General features: G+C 37.0%; 1 protein-coding gene across 25 annotated transcripts in view; it reads left to right on the top strand.

Moving 5' to 3' along the window:
* Positions 1-18,596, top strand: part of FOXP2 (forkhead box P2) — a 555,034-nt gene that overhangs the window by 413,266 nt on the left and 123,172 nt on the right. For 2 of the 25 annotated variants that reach the window (XM_077856084.1, XM_077856085.1), the window contains exon 4: positions 2,743-2,785. The exons of the other annotated variants lie outside the window; for them this stretch is intronic. In XM_077856084.1, the coding sequence (XP_077712210.1) occupies positions 2,743-2,785 (43 nt within the window). The remainder of the gene's footprint in view (positions 1-2,742; positions 2,786-18,596) is intronic. 25 annotated transcript variants of the gene reach the window in all.

Genomic DNA, 18,596 nt, shown 5'->3' with positions numbered 1-18,596 from the left:
TATGTTTTTTCAGTTACACACTGGGACATTTCAACCCAGATTAAGTTGTTTGCAACTGAAGCTATTTATCCTTCCCTACCCTTATCCAGTTGAAGTTTTCATCAACTTTGCTTGATTGTGTTTATAATCTCCAGGTATAAACCCTTCTAATCTGAATGGGCCATATTCCTTTGCCCTACTGTGAAAATTGCCCTTTTCTTCAACCTCTCACTGTGGCACAAAAGGCTGTACGTCAGCATATACCTGATACATTACAACCATGACTTACTCCTTACTGCTTACTAAGTGTGCCATGGATTTATTTATTCATTCATTCACAAATGTTTACAGGTTGTTTCTCATATACTAGGCACTTTCCAGGGCACCATGAACTAAAAGAACTTTGAGGGGCTGAGGGGCACCTGTGTGGCTCAGTTGGTTAAGCATCTGCCTTCAGCTCAGGTCATGATCCCAGGGTCCTGGGATTGAGCCCCACAACTGCCCCCTTGCTTAGTGGGGAGTCTGCTTCTCCCTCTCCTTCTCCCTCTATGTGGCTCTGTCTCTCAAGTCAATCAATCAATCTTTTAAGAAATTTTTTAAAATTGAAAGAACTTTGACACCGACTCACTTTTGTGCCATTTCACCATCTAATTTAGAAGGTCATTCCCACCCACCCCCTGTTATCTAGTTGCCAAACTCTCTATACAAACTTTAAGGCCCTATTCCCTCAAGTCTTCTCTGACTCTTCAGAGGGAAATAATCCCTTCCCTATGTATATTTCCAGAACCCAGATCATACTTCTATTTTGTTATCCCACATATATTAGTTATAAAGATTCAGTTATGTGATTAGATTAGTTGCATGATTCAGGTCACATTACCCACCCCTCTCTCACGTTGCTAATATATCTTGTCTTTGCTCTAGTTAGGCAGTCTGTTCATGAATAATACTTCGGCTGATTCCTTTTCCTGTGTTGATAACGTGTAATGTATTTATTTAACAATAACAACGAATTCTTTCTCCTTTTATCTTAAATACTTTCTTTCCTGATTTTATCTTCTGGTTTATTAATTTTATATACACTTAGTATTTTGCTTACAATCAGCTCTTTTCCCCCTATTTAGTCTGTTTCTTTTGAATAAGATTTACTGCCTCATTATTCTGTACTAGATATCAATGATACTTTTACTAGGGAACCGGAAATAAGAAGTCTGCTTAACAAAACTTTATTTGGGGGATGCCTGGGTGGCTCAGTGGTTGAGCGTCTGCCCTTGGCTCAGGGCGTGATCCCCGGTCCAGGGATCAAGTCCCATATCAGGCTCCCTGTGAGGAGTCTGCTTCCCCCCTGCCTGTGTCTCTGCCTCTCTCTGTGTCTCTCATAAATAAATAAATAAATAAAATCTTAAAAAAAAAACTTTATTTGGAAAGGTACAGGATTACAAATGACATGTGAGGATCTTTCAAATGTCGTCAAGGAACTATACTTTCTGTATGATTTATAACTTTTATAAGTTGAGTATATATCTGTTGCTTTAATCATGTGCATTTTGAGTATTTCCACTAAAATACTAAGTTTCTATGGAGTTTATCAGCTGCTCTATTTAGAAATACAGATTTATTTTTCTTATGAAACATGAACTTCTTAGACATGCAGTCCAGATCAGGCTGGTGACACAAAAGACCAGAGTTTCTTTTCACCTGCTCTGCCCCTGCGTGGCCTTTGTGTTCACAGTCATAAGACGGCTGCCCCTTCTCCAGGCATAATGTCCATGTTCCAGGTAGAACAAGGGGATGACAAAATACAAATAAGTGTGGGCCTGCTGCATCAGTCCCCCTGTAGGAACAAGTGTTCCAAGAAACCCTACACAGTAGCTTCTACTTCCTTCTCATTGGCCTGAACAGCAGCATATGAACATGCATTGCTTAAGCTAAATTTGGAAAACTGATTACATTTAACGGGGTATTTTTACACTAGACAAAGTTCGGGTCCTTTTCATAGAGAAAAAGGAGAGGATCAATTCTATAGTAAGTACCTAATACTGCCTGCCACCCACAATTTACCACAGATGTTAGTACCAACTCATGTGGCCTAAGGGATACGTGAAAAGAGATTTTATGACTTGAGATACTGTGGTGACAAGAAGTTTTGTTGTTGTTTTTCTTCTAGGAAAATTTAGAAAGACACAAACCTATGTATTAACATGACCAAAGGACAGTGGGTTATAGGGCTTCACTGTAAGTTTTAATATTTTCAGTGATAACTGAAATATTAAAGATTCAGTAGATATTCAGTACTAGGTAAAGCACAATGCTAAGTCAGCTAAGCAGAGTGATGCTTGCCCTCCAGGAAGTTGCTACTGATACTTGTCAGGGCTGGTTAAGCATCTTGGTGCAACATGCATGGGCAGTAGGACAAATACTGGGAAGTTTAAATAAAGCATATGCCTATTTTGCAAGTAGAGAAGCCAGTGTATTTTGAAGGGTGATAAAAAAAATTTTAAAAAGCAGTCATAGAAGCTAAATTTTAAATAAGGTCAGGAGAAAATTTTTCATTTGGCTGTTATATATTAGGTTGTGGTATTGTTGGAAAGCTCATAAAAGTCCTAACTTTCCTTCCAGCTACAGTGAAGCTAGAAGACAAATTCCATACCTTTTCTATATTTCCTGCAATTATCTGTACTAATAAACAACCACACTAGGATTAAAAGGTATTTTATGGGGCATCTAGAAGTTCCAAGGAAACCTTGTTTTCTTTACCTCCAGATCCACTGACTTGTATGCGTTCCTGCCATGTTCTGTGTTTCAGGTACTTTCCCCCTGATTGGTTATTTTGTTTCCACCTAAACCCAGAACTGGTTAGTGCTATTCCCATTTTACCTGTCAGGAATCACAGAGCCGGAAAGGCTCGGTAACTTTCCCAAGGACCCAGGGTTTAATATAAGTTCCATCTGATTACAAGGTCACCTTTTTCAACCATGCTTTACATTGGAAATGAATGGGGTGCCCAGGTGAGCGGCTCAGTCGGTTAAGCATCTGACTCCTGATTTAGGCTCAGGTCATGATCCCAGAGTTATGAGATCAGCCTCCCATCAGGCCCTGCTCTGGGCGTGGAGCCTGCTCAAGATTCTCTCTCTCTCCCTCTCCCTCTACGCCCTCCCCACTCCCTCTAAAAAAAAAAAAAAAAAAAAAAAACACACACACAAATAAATAAAAATAAAAACTTGGAAATGACTGAATCATTTTTTCAGGAATCCTCAGTGTGGGTTCAGGCAGAGATTTCCCATTCTGTCTCCAGCTGCCTGACTAGTTGAAGGCTGACCATTCTGGTGGAGTAAGAATGAGAGGTCCTCGTGCTGTATGTGACTCTGCCCAACCAATGGGGATTATTCTGCTGAGTGTTTGTCATCCCTTCATCCAGGGCACCATAAGAATAAGAGTTAATCATATGGAAGCACCTGGGTGGCTCAGTGGTTGAGCGTCTGCCTTTGGCCTGGGTGGTGATCCTGGGGTCCTGGGATAGAGTCCTGCATCAGGCTCCCTGCAGGGAATCTGGTTCTCCCTCTGCCTGGGTCTCTGCCTCTCTGTCTCTCATGAATAAATAAATAAAATCTTAAGAAAAGAATTAATCATTGTTTTGGATCTGAGATTCTGTAAATGCATAATGATTTTTAATAATCTTACCTTCTCTAATAGGTCCTTTGTAGTAATTATCCAGGTTGAAATTAATAGGAATTTAGTCCATCTTCCTCTTAAAATCCATAGTTTATGGAATTAGTGCAACTGGGGTTGTATCTTTCAAACAAAGGAAATAGTATAATGAACTTTCCTTTAGAGACATACAGAGAGCAAAGAAAATAAGCCAAATAACTGTATTATTTTTATTCTCTAGTAAAATTGTGATTTTTTTTTTAAGGATTTGCCTACCTATTTTTTTATCTTGCTCTTTCTCTACAGGGTTTATTTTCATTTCATTTCTAATACTTACTTGCAACAGTTATTTTGCATATCACAGCCTGGAAGCTCAAACCCTAAACCTTCCTAGTGCAGAGAGGCATATGGTAGACAAGGTGCAAGGAAGAAGGAAGGGTTAGAAATAAACAATACTTGAGAGCTCATTTTCCTTCTGTAGAAGATATCCATTTCTTTCTTTGTCTCCTTTTCTCACTCTTTCCTCCCTTCTTTCTTTATTTCATTTATCTATTTTCTTTTTCTTTCTTCTCTTTCTCCACTGCTCTGGCCTTCAGGCCCCATTTTGCAACCCCTTTGATAAATACTAGAGTATTGAAGTCCATCTAATGAAATACAGAGATACATAGAGTGTAAAAAAAATAATAATAAAATAAAAAGACTCAGCTACTTTCTGATTAGTGATTCCTGAGTCTTTGAGGATACAAGAACTTGTTGAAGCAGTGAGCATTAAAACTCAGGTTTCTGATGAGGCACTGATAAATGGATTACTCGATGCTACGATATATAGTTTGCCATCACTGAGGGGCCAAAATAGCATTGATTCACAATGTCATGCCAATACAAATGGCTTTAAAAGAAACATCTGTTCTCAGAATAATTGAAAGTGAGAAATATTTCTTAAACCAAATTAGAAATGATTACCTAAGCAATTTTGATGTAGTTATTTTATTTGGCATTCCCATTCAATAATTTCCAGCACAGCTAAACTAAAGCAGAGGTTGGCTACTATGTTTTCTCCCCACCCACCACCTTTTTATTTCCTCCTATATTTAAATAGATACTTACTTAATAAAAAGAGAGTTCAGGAGTAATGCAGAAATAAATTGAAAATCTTACTCTGTAGAATTTCATATGAAACAAATGATTATCATGCTCCCGTGGAAAAACCGCAAGCTAAAAACAAAACAGCAGTAAGATTTCAAAAGTGGTTTACAGTATTTCCATGTATTAGAATTTACATCCTCAGTCAATCAATCCATCAAAGAAATGTGACTAAATGCCCTCCGTGTGTTAGACACTTTGCTAGGCAGACACCAGGTACCATAGGGGATTCAAAAATGTTCTTATCCTCGGGGTGTTGGCAATCTGGCTAGATAAAAATTCAGGATAATAACCATTCTTCTAAGCCATTTTAAACAAAACTCAGTGGTTTAAGGTGTTTGAAAAAAAAGAAGCACCCTGCTTGACAGTTATGGCTTTTTAGAGCATTCTATGGAATAAATTGGATTTTTCTTTTCTCTAGGTGTTTAGTGAATCAGCCATCACTTATAGACTAAGCAAAATACAGTTTTCTCCATTTTTGTGCCTCCTGAGGCTTTGTTTATGGTTCTTTAAAATCTGTTTAGGACTGAGTTCCAGAATCTAAGGGGAGTGTTGAAGTATGAAAACAAGTCTAAGGATAACAAGTAATGTGATAGAGATGATTAAAGGGAAAATGGAAGAGCCGATCACAAAGGGGGTTTACCTAGATTAACAAGCAGAAGAAAAAGGAGAGAAAAGTATTTTAATAATTTCTTCACATTAAAAAGAAACTACTATGCTATGGGTAGTAGGTTTTTATTTTTCTGCATTGCTGAGACTAAGGCAAGAGTGTACATTCTGTTTTATTATTTTTAGGATTTTTAAAAATTGATTTTAGAAAGAGAAAGGAGTGAGAGAGAGAAAGGACATGAGTGAGGGTGAGGGGTAGAGAGAGAGGGACAAGCAGACTCCCTGCTGAGCATGGAGCACGATGCCAGGCTTGATCCCAGGACCTTGAGATGATGACCCAAGCTGATGGCAGGTGCTTAACCAACTGAGCCACTGAGGTGCCCCTAAATTCTGTTTTAATAAGAAAAATCAGAGTACTCAAGTGCTGACTCTTCATGATAGTAAAGGTTTTTAAGAGTTAACTTGTATGAAAAATATAACAACTTTTCTAGATTCTGTTTTCAATATACAAGTAGCTTAATTTTGGATGATTATTAAATCAATATGTGCTTGCAAAAATAATTCAGGCAGTTCAGAAGAGTATAAAGAATTGAACTTCACCTGAACTCCAACCTCCCAGTGATCCTGTTAACACATGTATGTATGTGTTTACCTGCATTTTTGTGTGTGTCTGTGTGGCACCATAGGCCAGTCTAGAAATGAACATGGCTTTTTATTTTATAGATCTTTTTCAATGTAAGATTTATTTGTATATTCATCCATTGGAGTATAGCTTAGTTTATGACCTAGAAAAGCATGAAGATGTTGTAGATGACCCGTCAGTGTTCAGCTGAGGCTTTGTGATAAAGTAAGAGGCCAGTTTCTATGGAGTCAGGAGAGGCTTTGGATTCAAGGATCGACTCCACCTCTCAGTACCTGTGTGACCTTGGAAAAGGCAGTTTAGTTGTGTAACCTCATTTTCTGTCAACTGAGAAGATTTGACTCCATCTCTAGCTCTGAAGTTTCTTATCCTAATGCTCTATTTTTAGCAAAAGAAAATACCTTTTCTGTGGCTTACATTTACAAAAAAATTAGCCTCCTTTATGTGTTATGTGTCAAAAGCTTTTAACTTTGATAATGAGCTAGTTTTTATCTTGCTAGCAAAAACAAAAAGAAACAAGATTATTTTAAAATTTAGAAATTTACAACTCATTTATTGAGGTTAAAATATTCTGATACTCAGAGAAAAAGTGAAATTTGTTGTTAGAATATTATACAATGTGCATATTCATTACATACAAATATAGTTTTCATTCCATTATGTTCCACGTACCCCATGACATGCCAGCTTATCTGTTTAGAGTACTTTTCTGTGTGCTCAATTATATATGTAAGGTTTTTAATGAAGAAAAATAAAATAAGGAATATTTAGAAATATAATTATATAGAGGTCACAGCTGTGAAAATTGCTTTTCTCACAATCACTATAACTTAGTTTTATTGCCTAAATTATATAGTAATAAAAATTATTTTTCTACTCCTAGAGTAACCAGTCTTGGTTCTCGGTAAAAAAATAAAAAATAAAAAAAAACTTGCACTATATTTATCTAAATAGAAAATAGTTCTTTTATCTTATTATAATCACTTTTGAAACAGTGGTTTCTAGTACATTTGAAGCCATGAGTTGAAATAGTTCAGATACTGTGACATGAAAGAAAAAAGAAACATTGTTAGAAAAAAAAAACGCCTCTCCTGTTTATCCTCCTGATTATTATTCATTTGAATAACAGCTCTGAGTTATAGGAAAAAATATTCTGGGGTCAAAATACCCAGACCATAATGATGATGATACAGGTTTTGAGAACTTGAGTGAGTCACTTAATTCTTCTGAATCTCGATTTCTCTTAGGGTAAGAATTGCTAACTAATGAGCATAAAATATGTCATAGAAATGCAAGCTCCCTTGCATGTCTTAGGTATTTTTGTCTTCTACTCTAACGAAAGCACTTGTAAAATTAGGATTCTGAATGAAGTACTGAGCTAAGAATTCAGCCATTCGGTGTTTACCTCTGTGGAAGTCAACAGCATGCAAACAAACAGATCATCTTCGTTGCTCGAGTTCATTACTGTGCATGCTCTCATTCAGTTTGCAGGAAATAAGTAACATCTTTAGAAAGCTCTAATTTCGTTTCCCATTCATAACAGAAGATTAAAGAGAGACAGATTTGTTGACAGATTACGTGGTGTCTCATATTCTATCCGCTAGAATCTAACTGAATGATTTAAATACATGAAGTACAAGAATATGTAGCAATAATAAACTGACTTCCTTTTTGATGGCACTGAGGATGTGTTTGAATGCACACAAATCCAAAGTGGATCCTTTAAAAGATTAAAGTAAATCTCTGCTTGTAATTCTGATATAGGTTTGTCAAAACATAAATGGAACCCAGTTTAGAAAAGATGTTGCAAAAGATGCCACAATTATCTGTGTTGCAAATACATTTCCAGATGATTTGTAGGTATGGCTTCACTCTCCCATTAATGTATGTGTTATTGGTTCTCTGGTTATATTTCTTACTGAAGTTTTCTAGATAATTTTTCTTGTTCCTTTTAATCGTTTTTGGTGTAAATAAAATACATGTTACATGTTATTTAAAAAAAAAAATACTCCAAAAAAAAAATCAGTACGATCATGTGTCAAAATAGAGGAGGCCAAAATGTAAGGGATAGTATTATTTGGTTTTATGCTATTCCACTAATTAATATTAACCAAATAAATATGATGGCGTCTACAAAACTTTCGCCAGTTGTTTAAAAGTCAGGAAACATTTAAAAAATAAGAGATCTTTGAAAAATAAGATGCGTGCATTACTGTTTGGAACACACACATACCCGTTGAGATTAGTGTGATGTGATTTGTCCTGCAGCTGCTTCAAATTAAGAACAGGTGTGGAAGACAGATTATGCAAATACTCATATTAATGTAATTGTCAAATTGGTGTGTTTACCATTGTGCTTTTAAAGAGTAGACTGTATTCCTATTTTAAATGTAAATTAGCTTCATTCTTGAGAGCAGCTATTGGATAATGAAACTTGGCCCTGGCTTAGAAATGAATAATTTCTAATAGACAGTAATACAGTTCTAAAATTTGACAATATCTTTCTTGGCAAACTGTTTCATACCTTTAAAAATGGCAATTCTATATTGTTTTTAGTACATGTATAGTCATGGTGGTTTTCTGAAAGTTTGAGTTAACCGTGGCACTGGGCTACTATTTCCTTTCTGTTATGCAGAATGATTACTGTGATAGCTTTTGCTCCTCTTCCATCTTTTCTTTCTTCCCTTTTTTTTTTTTTTTGTTTCTTCCATCTTTTCTCATTCAGAACTCCTCTCAGCTGTCCATCTTGATGGGTCTAAACTCTCAAAAACATATACTTTGGAGAAATTGCTTTATGTCTATTTTAATAATTTTACCTCATGGAATCTAGTTACCTTCGATTGTATTTTGACTTTTTTAAGGGCCAAACATTCATTTTGATATTTTAAACCATGTTTTGTGAATACAGCGCAGCCTCTTACTACTAGGGCACTCATGGATCTGTGTGAGGATTTTGTATTTGCTGAATGTCATGACACAGACTCCTCTGCCCAAAAAAGGATTTTATCTTAGTCCCCAGCTGGCCTCTTCAGCCCGTTAGTGACAGGTGTTGTGGGTGATCATATCGAAATGGGTGACCAGGCCAATGAAAAGGAAAGCTGAGGCATTAGCCGGAGATGTTAGAGAAGTCACATTTCTTACATCCCATTCTTTTTTAATGCCTCCTTTTCTTTAACAAAAAAGAGATCCTAAAGCATTAAGGATTTTATTTCACTTGGCTAGACTGTATTCAGTGCTCCTTGATGTACCTGGTAATGTATTTATTTATCCTGTCTTATTTCAGAACAGGAAACAGGCTTGGAAAGGTTAAATTACATTATCTAAGGTCACAGAGCTGGTCGTTTGAGCTGCAACATGAGTTCAAGTCAATCTGATTCCAACTCCTGTGCTTTTTACCCTGGTATTAATCACTGATATCATGTGCCTTTTTATGTCTGTCCAAAATACCTCTCAAATTTTTCATTTTGGGAGAACAAGTTAAAATAACAGGGATCGCAAGATACTACATGAGAATACTGCTTTTTCTTGATTGTCTTCATTGTATAGAATCTAGGTTGACTTGCAGGTGAGCTAAAGCTGTGGTTCTCAAGGAAAGGGATGGGGGCATGCATGGAGCCCCCTCCGTGGAGGAGTCTCCATCAGCACTGCCATTAGAAGGTTCTACTGGAGTGACTCTGAATTGCGATATTCCTTTCTCTGTTCTACTTCATCATCTCCACCTGTTGGGAGGCACTGTTGAGAAGGCAGTGGGACTTGATGAAGTTTTTACCCAACAATGTATGGAATAATCTTTTGATATGAAAAAAAAAAGTAAGAAGCAGTGCTGGACCTCACTGGCATTTTTCTTGGCATTATGAGAGTTTTCTATGTCTAATGGTAAGAGAGTTTCTGTTGGAAAGAGTACTATTTTTAAATAATTGATCCTCTTCAGGTTTCCTCTCTACTTCACCGTCAGGAGGGGGAAGAGGTTGATAGGGAGCAAATTATAATCAGAGATGCCAACAAGATAAGCTTCTGTGTGTGCGGCTTGCCGTCTCTATTCCTCATTAAAGAGCCTATCATTTATCATTATTGGCAAGAAAAGCAGCTGCCGCTGAGACCAACAGCGGATAAAAAGTAGCTGATCCAAGGGCTGCTGCTGCTTGCCCCGCAGGGATCAGAAAAGGAACTGCCACAACTTCCAGTTCCCTCGTAAATTCCTAGGGTGACATGATTTGAATTCCTCCCCACCGAGGAATAAAGCGCACAGCAAAGGAGATGCTGGTACTTTCTGAATTTGGACAAATCAAAGTATGATTCAGTGTTTTGTTTTGATACATAATAGATATAGCAGTTGCTCTGCATACTTCATTCATGGAATCAAGTCCAAACCCAAAAATATATCCTCATGGAAAAGATCACTAAGAGGTAATTAAAGGTCCTGCCCAGTCCACAAACTCCAAGGACATGTAGGGTCAGTGCCTCTGTGAAGGCACGATGCCCTACAGAAGCGAAGCGATGGGTGCTTCCTTTTAGTCTTGCCACTCACTCCTTTTGATATACCTGATAAGGTTGGTGACAGATGCCTTTCAGAAGTATTTTTATTCTAAGAGTGTCTTATTTCTAGTTTGATGTTTAAAAGCGCATCACTACAAGACCATCGGCTAAAGTGAGATTTCTACTAGCAAAAAAACTTAATAACTTTATGGATACTTTTTATTGTTTCTGAAGAAAAAGCCCCAAAACAAGTTGAGGGCTCCACAGCACATCTAATTTATTACTATCTGTTTTATTCCACATATTAAATCATTAGCTTAATTTATTTTATAGTAATTTTTTTTCCAGGCAGGAAAATTAATACACAAAATACAGGCTTTTTTTACATTAAGCAATAAAGGCTTTTGCTTTAAAAAATGTTAAATCCCTACACTGAATCCTTGGGTTCTAACCCTATGTCCATCCATTCTTGGACAATGGGCCAACGTGAAAATTCTAAGGTTTATTCTGTGCTCGGTGTCTTGATTTGAAATATTCAGAAGATAGACTTACTCAGAAATTGGAAGCTGGTTTAATACATTGTGCCAGCCATCCTGAAAGCCATTTCAATAGACTCTGTACCCTGGCATTTGTTTTAGAAATAATTGCATGCAAATGTAGTTTAACATCTGTACTATGTCTCTTAATCCTAACCAGGCATTTTCCATTAGATGTAGTCTGAAAATCACATTAAGAAAAATATATCATCTGTGAAATTATATTCTGAATGCCCCAAATAGCAAAGAAAGGGGCAATATCCAGTTAAATCTCATACGAAGCATTCCTTTCTTTTTCTGAACCCCAAATTTTAAAAAGTTCATTTCATTTCTTTTAGGGCTGCATTATAAAATTGAACTGAGATCTTATGTTTTCCAAAGTTCTCAGTGTTATTTACTATAAAACTTCCTTGAAGAAAAAAATATCCCGGTATGTCAGATTAAGTTTCTTACCTTTTGCTTGGTACTGCAATTTTTAATTTATTTTTGTACCTTTATGATGATACAAGTCAGACATACTAAATTTTAGTATGTGTCCATTCTTGCAAGCAGAATTTTCCAAGTGAAATACTGCACTGATTTTAAATGTATGATTTATTAGCCTGTTTAGGGAATTAGGGGAAAATAGTAAGGAACAAGACATATGTAGGGTCCTAGGACAGCAACTGACTGTAAGGAAGGGGAAGAGGAGGTCCTAGAAACAAAAAGTGATTTCTTCCCATCATAAAGACTTTAAAAGAATCTCTTGTGCCATTCTGCATTGGTCACAGTTACTTCTTCAGGATTATGGTTACACTACCCTAAATATTGCAGAAATGTTTTTATATATGTGACCCTTCATTGAATCCTCCAAGTGAAAGGCAGATGGTGTACACATTTAATGATGAAAAATTTGGTGCACATGAAGACCACTTGGCTTTACATGATGCTCTTGAAGATCTTCTTTTTCCGTCCTCGTCCCTGACACCCTCTCTTCCCTCTGGCCTTGCTAGACCATCTGTTTCTCTGAATACAGCAGAGGATCCTTTACTTTTCAGCCCTCATATAGGCTGTTCCTTTGATCTCGAATACTCCCTACCTCCACCTACCACATACCCGTTTTGTATACTAACATTTACTCATTATCACCTAGTCTAAGATCCTTAACTGTCCCTCCTCTATGCTCCCATAGCACCCTGTGCATACATCTGTTAAAGCATTTAATACGTTCCTAATCATTAGTAGTTTGTCTTCCCAATTTGACTCTAAATTCTTTGGGTTAGTTACTCTCACTTGACTTCGTATGCTAACTAACTGATGTAGTACCACAGAAGTGAGAAGGATCTCCACCCAAAATTTGGTTCGAATGTCAAAGCTCATGACACTCCAAACACCAAGAGAACTTGAAAGAAATTTTATTCCTCACACAAGTAATTTTATTCCTCCTCGGGAGAGCTGATTGAACACAAGCCAGGTCCTGGCTGGCGTGGGAAACTAGAGGGAACAGGTTGGATCTTTACAGGACCTAAGGAGTGGGCTGGGGAAAAGGTCCCTTGATTGGGGATATAAATTTCCCTACAGTGGCAAAGGAGGAGGAGCATACATGTGCCTTCTGCCCAGATGTGGGGCCACAGAGGAAATGGACGTTGAGGCTTAAAAAGAAGTCAGCAGTCAAAATAAGTAATGGAGTCAAACTCTTTATTATAAGTGACATATACTACGTGATCATTAAATGGTGAATAAACTAGTGAACAAGCTATCAGTCAGCCATTAGCCTCCATGTCATCAACAGATACATTTTAAGCGCCTACATGCCCTTTCCTGGTAGACAGGACCACTGCTCTGTACATTCTCATTTCATAGAGAAAGTTGTTTCACCATGGCATTTTCTGACCTTATATTACCTCCCCTAACTCAAGGTAGCAAAAGACATCTGCATTCTTTTAACTAGAAAGTAAAAAAGAAGAGTAGAAAATTAAGGGCTATTATTTTTAGGTTTGCATAAGTGATTTCTGCATGACCTCAACATACCCAATACGCTCAATATAATTTTTTAGGAGAAAAAAATCTTATACATAGAATCTGTCCATTTTATCTATTAAATAATTACTGTATGTTTAAAGCTTTGTCTTTTGCCCTCCAGACATTCATGAGAAATCCAGCTCCCTATTTTTTTTTCCAGAAGAGCTTTAATGATTTTCTTGAATGAAGCAAACAAGCATACCGCAAGTTAGCAAAAAATACAATACTCCACCCGTATCTGCAGGAGTATCTCATGGCAGAAGTGTCTGTTGACTGCTGCCTTCTTTCCCTCTTAAAACATAATAACTACATCACTTGTAGGAGCACTATGGGCATCTTTTGTTTTTCCGTGACTTCAGGCACATGAAAGAGACTTGATTAACATCCCTGGAGATTGAGGTTGTCTACATCGTCAGCGAGCAGGTGTAGGTCTTATCCTTCTCACAGGCAGCAGCCAGGTCATCTACCCCAGCCTTGATCTCAGCCTCACCTGTGCAGACAGCTGGGCTCTGTGGGTGAGAGGTGTCCATATCTTTTCTATTCTTGGCTCCTCTGCTGAGATTTCTAACAAGGGTGCCAATTAGTGCCAGTTATGATGGCAGCTTTCTGAGGTGAATAAGACAGGATTGACAAAAACAGGGTGAAAAATCTGACTTCAACATTGTTATATTCTGTAATTTCTCTTAATTCTTCAGTACTTTTTCACCATGCAATGGGGATCAAATCTTATTTTAGGAATTTCGGTGGATTTAATTGATTAATATTAAGTACTTTAAAATTTCACATCCTCCAAATATTTGTGGTATCTAGAGGAAGACAATGGCCACCTACTAAAAAAAAGTGTTGACTGACTAAATTGTAGAATGAAAGAATGAAAAGTTACCTGTCACACAACTATCCTGAACACAAAAGACAGTGTTCCTCCAAATAGGATCATAGAAGCTCCAGATCACAACCACCAAGATGCTTGTTAAAATGCATATTCCTGCACCCAGGCCCAGATCTTCTGAATCTGAATCTCTAGAAATGTAGCCTTGACTCTGTGATTATAACAGCTTATCCAGAGATTCTTTTACATGCTAAAGTTTGAGAACCTGTACAGTAGGATATATAATGTACAGAAGTCTTAAAAATAAGTAAAAGTGGACAGCCCAGGTGGCTCAGCGGTTTAGTGCCTGCCTTTGGCCCAGGGCCTGATCCTGGGGATCCAGGATCGAGTCCCTCATCGGGCTCCCTGCATGGAGCCTGCTTCTCCCTCTGCCTTTGTCTCTGCCTCTCTCTCTCTTTCTTTCTCTCTCTCTCTGTGTGTGTGTGTGTGTCTCATGAATAAATAAGTAAAATCTTTTTTTAAAAAAATAAGTAAAAGCATGGCTTTTTGTAAATAATTTCAGCTCCCTGGACTTCCATTTCCCTTCTGTGCAAAGTAATTCCTTAATGGGCGCATCATGCTCTCCTCAAGATCATGTGGGTTTTGCAGTCTATGCCACAGGATAAAAAAGGAAGAATGGCGTCTTAAGGCATGTGCTCATATTGACTTGGTCCTCCCCACTTCTCTACTGACTCCAAATAACACCAACCACTTTGACCCACTGGATTTAGGGAATACACAAAATGTTTTCCAGGTATCAGTTCTCTTCCCTTCACCTCCTCTGTCAGAGCTAGGCAGCTTGGAATCTGTTGTTCAAACATGGGCTGGAGAAGGATGAAGGAATTTGTATTTGCTAAGCCAACACAAAAACATGCTGGTTCAACCCTGGCCACACTTGTCCTGGAGGCACTTTCCATCAGATATAATGAATGGCCTCAAAACAGCCAACCGAACCAACAAACTTAGGAGTTGGAGTGGAAGAAAAGCCAATCAGCCATTGAATTTTGTTCTTATCTTATACCATGTCAAGAGTGGCCATACTTCTTAACTAGCTAAACACTTTAAAAAAGATTTTTTTTGTACCTTTAAAATGTAGATGTGGTTCCATTCAGGTATCACTGTACTTCAAATACTATAAAATACTTAGGTTGTGTGTGTGTGTATTTAAAGAATTTATTTATTTGAGAGAGAGAGAATGCAAGCATGAGGTGGGGTGGAGGAGAGGGGCAGAGAGAGAGGGAGAACCAGGCTTTCTGCTGAGGGGAGAGAGGTGGGGCTTGATCCAGGACCTTGAGATCATGTTCTGAGCTGAAGGCAGATGCTTAACGAACTGAGCCACCCAGAAGCCCCAGATGCTTAGGTTTTAAACATGTTAAAGAAAGAGGCACCTGGCTGGCTCAGTGGAGCATGCAACTCTTGATCAGGGTTGTGAGTTTGAGCCCCAAGTTGGGTGTAAGGATATCTTAAAAAAAATAAAATCTTAAAAAAAAATTTTTTAATTTGAGCATAGCTTTAGCCAATCTCAAGAAGCAAACTATAATTTAAAACATTTCCATGTGTTATGAAAGATCAATATATTATTTTTGCCTATTTTTCTGTGAAACACATACCTCCACCAACTTTGCAAAAAAAATTGTATTCTTTCCTGGAAGTCACTTCATTGTGTCACTGAGTGCAAATACATCATTATTATTATTATTATTATTATTATTATTATTTGCTTTGCTGCATCAGGTTTCTAAAAAGAAAAATACATATATTTATTTTTATTGAAGTATAATTGACATATAATAACATTTATTGCAGATGTACAACATAGCGATTCAACATTTGTATACATTATGAAATAATCACCACGATAAGTCTAGTTACCATCTGTCACCAAAGTTATTGCAATATTATTGACTCTATTTTCCATGCTGCACTTTATGTCCCTGGGACTTCTTTATTTTACAACTAGAATTTTGTACTTCTTAATCCCTTTAACCTATTTTACCCATCCTTCCACCCCTCTGGCAACCACCACTTTCTTCACCATATTTATGAATCTCTTTCTGTTTTGTTTTCTTTTTTTGTTTGTTTTGTTTTGTTTTTAGATTCACAGGTAAGTGAACTTATATGGTATTTGTCTTTCTTTCTTTGGTTTCTTTCTCTTAGCAGAATACCCTGCAGGTCCATGTTGCTGCAAATGGCAAGATTTCTTTCTTTTTTATGGTTGAGCTATAGTGCATTGTATACACATATACCGTATCTTCATTATCCATTCATCTATTGACAGGAGTTAGGTTGCTTCCATGTCTTAGCTGTTAAAAACAATGCTGCAATGAACATACCTATCTTTTCAAATTAGTGTTTTCGTTTTCTTCAGATCCAGAAGTGGAATTGCTGGATAGTGTAGTAGTTCTGTTTTTAACTTTTTGAGGAACCTCCATACTGTTTTCCACAGTGACTGCATCAGTTTGCATTCTCACCAATTGTGCCTGAAGGGTTCCATTCTCCACATCCTTGTCGACACTTGTTATTTCTTGTCTTATTGATACTCACCAATCTGACAAGTATGAAGTGACATCTCATTGTGGTTTTGATTTGCATTTCCCTCCTGATGAGTGATGCTGAGCACCTTTTCATGTGTCTGTTTGCCATCTGTATGTCTTCTTTGGAAAAATATCTATTCAGGTGTTCTGAATTTGATTGTTTGTTTGTCTGTTGTTTGCAAATATCCCCTATCATTCAATAGGTTGCCTTTTTGACTCTTTGTTTTATTTACTGTACAAAAGCTATTAGTTTAATGTAGTCCCAATTGTTTATTTTTCCTCTTTTTTTTTTTTTTTGCCCTCACTGCAGGAGACAGATCCAAAAAAATGTATTGCTAAGACTGATGTCCAACTATTCACTGCCTATATTTTCTTTTAGGAGTTATATGGTTTCAGATCTTATATTTAGATCTTCAACCCATTTTGAGTTTTTTTTTTAATTTTATGGGCATAAAAACATCTAATTTCTTTTCTTTATATATATAGCTGTCTAGTTTTACCATTTATTGAAGATACTCTCTTTTTCCCATTGTTTATTCTTGCCTCTTTTGTCATAAATTAATTGACCATTTAAGTGTGGGTTTGTTTCTGGCCTGTTTTTTCCATTCTATTGATCTGTGTCTATTCTTGTGCCAGTACCATCCTGTTTTGATTACTGTAGTTTTGTAGGATGGCTTCAAATCTGGGGGTGGTGATACCTCCAGTTTGTTCTTCCTTTTCAAGATTGCTTTTGCTATTTGAGACTTTAGTGGTTCCATATACGTTTGAAGATGATTTGTTTTAATTCTGTAAAAATGCTCTGGGTGTTTTGATAGGGATTGCGTTGTGTCTATAGATTACTTTGGGTAATATTTGAATGATATTAGTTCTTCCAATCCATGAGTATGGTATATCTTCCCATTTATTTGTGTCATACTCAATTTCTTTTAACACTGTTATGTAGTTTTCAGAGTACAGATATTTCACCTGTGTATCTATAGCTAAAATATTTTTTATTTATGTGAAAGAGGCTTTGATTTGTATCATGAAGTCTAATGAGAGACTAAAAGCTATTTGTGTGCAGATACAACGTTTTGGGAATTTGTGCATACTTTACAGCATGTAATAATACATACACAGTAGGACTTTAATAATGTTTTTATTTGAAGAAAATCTGAATGTTGTTCTGAAGCAGTAATGAGAGCTAATAATTATTAAGTACATAGTTAATAAACATAAAGTATATGAGTACCAGCACTGTTCTCGACACAAATTAATGTATTTAATCTTATGATGGTGTTCCTTATTATCCCCTGTCTAGAGAGAGGGGCCAAGAGGGGCTAAATAATTTGCTCAAGGTCACACCACTAACAAGTGTTGAGTCAGGATCTGAACCCCGTCAGACTGTCTCCAGAGCTAATATTTTTATTTTCAACACTAAATGACTTATTTTTATTGTTTTAGCAGAAATTACAATGATCCATATTTAACTAAAGAATGGATTCTTTCTGAAGTTAATATTGAAAGCTCGTTCCAGTGTACTGTCTTGGCCTTTTCACTGTTAAAAGGTTCTTTGGTGCTTATTTGAAACAGATGCAAACACTTAAAACATCCATTCACATTGTAGTTCCCTGTGATTTGCTGGAATATGTCAGGTTGCCTCCAGGAGACCCATTTCTAAATGACTGTCTGATTTCATTCTCCTTGCTACTCCTTTACAGACTTGCAACTTCATGAATCTGTTAAAGCATGGTTGATCAGAGGTTTATTAGCCTCTCTTGCCAATATTCTATCACTTTCTGTTGTAGAAAGCTCTAGGACAGCTGGGAGAAGAAGCTGGGTGGGTTTTTTAAAGCAGTTTCTTCAACTAGGCCTTTTGGCAAGACATGGTGATGGGCTAATGGTAGTGCAAAATTTATTCTCACATACTTTTAACTCCAGGAGTTACTAGTTGGGAGTTAAAAGCTTTTACTTTTCAAATGATTTGCTCTCTTCTGTTACTTTCTTCAGTAAACTTTAAGGGTTTTTTTTGTTTTGTTTTGTTTTAGAGAGAGACACACACACATTGCAGGGCAGGGGAGTACGGGGCAGAAGGAGAGGAGGAGAATCCTAAACAGACTCCATGCTGAGCACAGCATCTGATTTGGGGCTCAATCCCATAACCCCAAGCTCATGACTTTGGG

Source organism: Canis aureus, chromosome 18 (genome assembly GCF_053574225.1).
Source record: "Canis aureus isolate CA01 chromosome 18, VMU_Caureus_v.1.0, whole genome shotgun sequence".
NCBI classification, from domain to species: domain Eukaryota; kingdom Metazoa; phylum Chordata; class Mammalia; order Carnivora; family Canidae; genus Canis; species Canis aureus.
This window is presented reverse-complemented; position numbering and strand designations above follow the sequence as displayed.